Source organism: Salvelinus alpinus, chromosome 12, assembly GCF_045679555.1.
Source record: "Salvelinus alpinus chromosome 12, SLU_Salpinus.1, whole genome shotgun sequence".
Classification (NCBI taxonomy): Eukaryota; Metazoa; Chordata; class Actinopteri; order Salmoniformes; family Salmonidae; genus Salvelinus; species Salvelinus alpinus.
The window spans coordinates 5,685,076-5,691,075 of NC_092097.1; the positions used below are offsets into that span (position 1 = coordinate 5,685,076).

Genomic DNA, 6,000 nt, shown 5'->3' on the forward strand with positions numbered 1-6,000 from the left:
TAGATGCCCTCAATCTCACACAAATGATCAAGGAACCCACCAGGTACAACCCTAAATCAGTAAACATGGGCACCCTCATAAATATTATCCTGACCAACTTGTCCTCCAAATACACTTCTGCTGTTTTCAATCAGGGTCTCAGCGATTACTGCCTCATTGCATGCATCCGCTATGGGTCCGTGGTCAAACAACCAGCCCCCATCACTGCCAAACCCTCCCTAAAACACTTCTGCGAGCAGGCCTTTCTAATCGACCTGGCCCGGGTATCCTGGAAGGATATTGACCTCATCCCGTCAGTAGAGGATGCCTGGTCGTTCTTTAAATGTAATTCCCTCACCATCTTAAATAAGCATGCCCCGTTCAAAAAATATAGAACTAAGAACAGATATAGCCCTTGGTTCACTTCAGACCTGACTGCCCTCGACCAGCACAAAAACATCCTGTGACGGACTGCACTAGAATCAATACGATATGCACCTTTTCAGGGAAGTCAGGAACCAATACACGCAGTCAGTCAGGAAAGCAAAGGCTAGCTTTTTCAAACAGAAATTTGCATCCTGTAGCTCTAACTCCAAAACGTTTTGGGACTCTAAAGTCCATGGAGAATAAGAGCACCTCCTCCCTGCTGCCCACTGCACTGAGGCTAGGTAACACTGTCACCACCGATAAATCCACGATAATTTCAATAAGCATTTCTCTACGGCTTTCTCTACGGCAATAAGCATTTCTCTGCTTTCCTTCTGGCTACCCCAACCCCGGCCAACAGCTCCGCACCCCCTGCAGCTACTTGCCCAAGCCACCCCAGCTTCTCCTTCACCCAAATCCAAATAGCAGATGTTCTGAAAGATCTGCAAAACCTGGACCCGTACAAATCAGCTGGGCTAGACAATCTGGACCCTCTCTTTCTAAAATTATCCGCCGCCATTGTTGCAACCCCTATAACCAGTGTGTTCAACCTCTCATATCGTCCGAGATCCCTACATTTTTTACATTTACATTTTAGTCATTTAGCAGACGCTCTTATCCAGAGCGACTTACAGTAGAGTGCATACATTTTATTACATTTTTTACATACTGAGACAAGTATATCCCTACCGGCCAAACCCTCCCTACCGGCCAAACCCTCCCTAACCCGGAAGACGCTATGCCAATTGTGCGTCGCCCCACGGATCTCCCGGTTGCGGCCGGCTGCGACAGAGCCTGGGCGCGAACCCAGCCCAGCCTGGGCGCGAACCCAGAGAATCTGGTGGCGCAGCTAGCACTGCGATGCAGTGCCCTAGACCACTGCGCCACCCGGGAGATAAAGATCCCTAAAGATCGGAAAGCTGCCGCGGTCATCCCCCTCTTCAAAGGGGGTGACAATCTAGACCCAAACTGTTATAGAACTATATCCATCCTGCCCTGCCTTTCTTAAGTCTTCGAAAGCCAAGATAATCAACAGATCACTGACCATTTCAAATCCCACCGTACCTTCTCCGCTGTGCAATCCGGTTTTCGAGCTGGTCACGGGTGCACCTCAGCCACGCTCAAGGTACTAAACGATATCACAACCGGTATCGATAAAATACAGTACTGCGCAGCCGTCTTCATCGACCTGGCCAAGGCTTTCGACTCTGTCAATCACCGTATTCTTATCGGCAGACTCAACAGCCTCGGTTTCTCAAATGACTGCCTCGCCTGGTTCACCAACTACTTCTCAGACAGAGTTCAGTGTGTCAAATCGGAGGGCCTGTTGTCCGGACCTCTGGCAGTCTATGGGGGTACCACGGGGTTCAATTCTAGGGCCGACTCTTTTCACTGTATATATCAACGATATCGCTCTTGCGATTCCCTGATCCACCTCTACGCAGATGACACCATTCTGTATACATCTGGCCCTTCTTTCGACACTGTGTTAACTAACCTCCAAACGAGCTTCAATGCCATACAACACTCCTTCCGTGGCCTCCAACTGCTCTTAAACGCTAGTAAAACCAAATGCATGCTTTTCAACCGTTCGCTGCCCGCACCCGCCCACCCGACTAGCATCACTACTCTGGACGGTTCTGACTTTGAATATGTGGACAACTACAAATACCTAGGTGTCTGGTTAGACTGTAAACTCGGCTTCCAGACTCATATTAAACATCTCCAATTCAAAATTAAATTTAGAATCGACTTCCTATTTCGCAAAAAAAGCCTCCTGCACTCACGCCGCCAAACATAACGTCGTAAAACTGACTATCATACCGATCCTCGGCGATGTCATTTACAAAATAGCTTCCAATACTCTACTCAGCAAACTGGGTGCAGTCTATCATAGTGCCATTTGTTTTGTCACCAAAGCCCCTTATACCACTCACCACTGTGACCTGTATGCTCTAGTCGGCTGGCCCTCGCTACATATTCGTCGCCAGACCCACTGGCTCCAGGTCATCTATAAGTCTATGCTAGGTAAAGCTCCACCTTATCTCAGCTCACTGGTCACGATAACAACACCCACCCGTAGCACGCTCTCCAGCAGGTATATCTCACTGGTCACCCCCAAAGCCAACACCTCTTTGGCCGCCTTTCCTTCCAGTTCTCTGTTGCCAATGACTGGAACGAATTGCAAAAATCGCTGAAGCTGGAGACTTATATTTCCCTCACTAACTTTAAACATCAGCTATCTGAGCAGCTAACCGATCGCTGCAGCTGTACATAGCCCATCTGTAAATAGCCCACCCAATCTACCTACCTCATCCCCATATAGTTTTTATTTACTTTTCTGCTCTTTTGCACACCAGTATTTCTACTTGCACATCACCATCTGCCACTTGTATTAATTTACTAAATTGTAATTACTTCGCTACTATGGCCTATTTATTGCCTAACCTCCTCACGCCATTTGCACACTTTTTTTCCCTATTGTGTTATTGACTGCACGCTTGTTTATTCCATGTGTAACTCTGTGTTGTTTGTGTCGCAATGCTTTGCTTTATCTTGGCCAGGTCGCAGTTGTAAATGAGAACTTGTTCTCAACTAGCCCAAATAAAAGGTGAGCTTTTTTATTTTATTTTATTTATTATTATTTTATTTTTTTACATAAGCATTCAGACCCTTTGCTATGAAACTCGAAATTGAGATCAGGTGCATCCGGTTTCCATTGATGCTCCTTAACATGTTCCTACAACTTGATTGGAGTCCACCTGTGCTAAATTCAATTGATTGGACATGATTTAGAAAGGCACATACCTGTCTATATGAGGTCCCACAGTTGACAGTGCATGTCAGACCAAAAACCAACCCAAGAGGTTGCAGGAATTGTCAGTAGAGCCCCCAGACAGGATTGTGTCGAGGAACAGATCTGTAGAAGGGTACCAAAAAATGTCTGCAGCATTGGAGGTCCCCAAGAACACAGTGGCCTACATCATTCTTAAATGGAATAAGTTTGTAACCACCAAGACTCTTCCTAGAGCTGGCTGCCTGGTCAAACTGAGCAATCGGAAGAGAAGGGAGGTGACCAAGAACCCGATCGTCACTCTGACAGAGCTCCAGCGTTCCTCTGTGGAAATGGAAGAAACTTCCAGAAGGACAACCATCTCTTCAGCACGCCACCAATCAGGCCTTTATGGTAGAGTGGCCAGATGGTAGCCACTCCTCAGTAAAAGGCACATGACAGCCCGCTTGGAGTTTCCAAAAGACACCTAAAGGACTCCTAGACCATGAGAAACAAGATTCCCTGGTCTGATGAAATCAAGATTGAACTCTCTGCCTGAATGCCAAGTGTCATGTCTGGGGGAAACCAGGCACCGCTCATCAATATGCCAATACCATCCCTAAGGTGAAGTATGGTGGTAGTAGGATCATGCTGTGGGCATGTTTTTCAGCGGCAGGGCCTGGGAGACTGGTCAGGATTGAGGGCAAGATGAACGGAAGAGACATCCTTGATGAAGACCTGCTCCAGAGCGCTCATTACCTCAGAATGGGGTGAAGGTTGACCTTCCAACAGGACAATGACCCTAAGCACACAGCCAAGACAATGCAGGAGTGGCTTCGGGACAAGTCTCCAACAGTCCTTGAGTGGCCCAGCCAGAGCCCAGACTTGAACCAGATCGAACATCTCTGGAGAGACGCGAAAATAACTGTGCAGCGACGCTCCCCATCCAACCTGACAGAGCTTGAGAGGATCTGCAGAGAAGAATGGAAGAAACTCCCCAAATACAGGTTTGCCAAACTTGTAGCGTCATACCCAAGAAGACTGAACCCAAGAAGGCTGTAATCGCTGCCAAAGGTGAATCAACAAAAGTACTGATTAAAGGGTCTGAATACTTATGTAAATGTGATATTTCAAGAGAAAGTAAGACAGGGCTCTACAGTGCTACCATTTTAGTCGCATATGCACCAAAATATTTTGCTGTGTGACCTGGAATTTTAATTTAGGAACAACAGTGCGCCTAGAAAAATTAAGGATTCCAGCTTTATTAACTTCAATATTTTTCATTGTGTGCATACATTTTTCCAACTTAGATGCACACACGCTGCTTGTAAAAAATGTCAGTGTAGAATTGTTGTGCATCTCCCGGCCGAAAGTACTTAGTGGTCCCTATAACACTCTGTGCCGACAGAAAGCAAGCTAATGGCCCCTACTATGCAGACCGACAATTGGTCTGGTAAGTTCTCCCTACCCTATTGACAGACATTACTAGAGACAAACACACATCCATCCTTAAGAGGCACCACACTCACACGTTACCCAAACCTATTCATAGTATGATAGACAAAAAGTAGCAGGGTGTTTCCAACTCACCATTCTCTGACCAGCCTCTTGTACACCTTCTTGACCTCTGCTTGACTGGCACTCTTGGTGAGCCCCAGGACTCTGTAGGGGTCAAACTCCTGGGCTGTGTTCACCGTCTCCCCCAGCAGCAGAAGGAGAACGGCCAGCCAGACCATAGAGGCCTGGAGTGGCCTACACAATCCCCCCATCTCCTCTCCTCCCTGTCCCAACGTCTCTAAATCTGCAACCTGAGTCAGGAGGAAGAAATGAAAGTAAAAAGATACATTCATATCATATGACTCACTGGCAGTTCATCACTTTCATTTCAATACAGCGGTGCAGTTCTGCGGTGTTGTTAAATGGTTTCAATTGTGTCTTTGAGACACTTCACCTGCATCAACTCGGTCAATGAGTTTCTCTAATGAGTCACGGAGTGGCAATGAACAACAATCAAAACGTTTCGCTAAGGCTGGCATAAATGACCCCACCTAGCCAGCAGCTAATACCAATCTATCTAGCCAAAGTTAGCTAGGTATAACTATTGACATGATCAACATTAGCTACACAGCTAGCTAAAATAGCTAGCTGAATTTGGTCGATGTTTTGTTAGATAACGTTAGATTGTTGACAGCTGGCCAAACAAAATACGAGTGTAGCTTTTATAACTAGTTAGTTATACACATTACTCTGCTAGCTAACTAAATAAGGCAGAGTGAAAGATAATGAATGTGGTGAGCTAGCTAGCGGCTGGCTATTCCAGCTCTTTGCCCAGCTAGCAGCAAATATTTTATCTGTATTAGCAGTTTTTGCCTTTACTCTGGCTAGCTAACGTTAGAAGGCCAAGTCATGTCTACAGTACCTATGCATCTAGACAGCGATGCAACATGAAAATATATTGCTAACTCGCTACAAAATATGTTGTAAAAATACTAAACCTGGATCAGTCACAAAATCAACTTGTCATCATGTCGACCGATATAATTTGATTTTGGCTACCAGTTAACGTTAAAGATGCTGCTTCTTCAAATTTGCATACAGCGCCACCTACTGTACTGGAGTGTGAGTTCTTCTTCTTCTTCTTCTTTGGGGTTAACGACGGGTGGCATCCAATATGTTGCATTACAGGTGCCGAAAATCTCCCACCCGCCAGAATTCTCCCCCCTTCTAATTTCCTTAATTTTGTGGCTAGAGTCAAATATTTATGTGGCACACATCAGAGTCAAATACTTTCTATAGAACAAACTTCACGTCAGGATAGGCAA

General features: G+C 45.9%; 1 protein-coding gene across 1 annotated transcript in view; it reads right to left on the minus strand.

Annotated features, from left to right (window-relative positions):
• LOC139536515 (dnaJ homolog subfamily C member 16-like) overlaps window positions 1-5,777 on the minus strand; it is a 34,434-nt gene extending 28,657 nt beyond the window's left edge. The window contains exons 1-2 of the mRNA XM_071337076.1: window positions 5,674-5,777; window positions 4,769-4,986 (exon numbers count right to left, since the gene is read on the minus strand). Coding sequence (XP_071193177.1) covers window positions 4,769-4,947 — 179 coding nt within the window. The 5' untranslated portion in view covers window positions 4,948-4,986; window positions 5,674-5,777. The remainder of the gene's footprint in view (window positions 1-4,768; window positions 4,987-5,673) is intronic.
• Window positions 5,778-6,000: the final 223 nt, after the last annotated feature.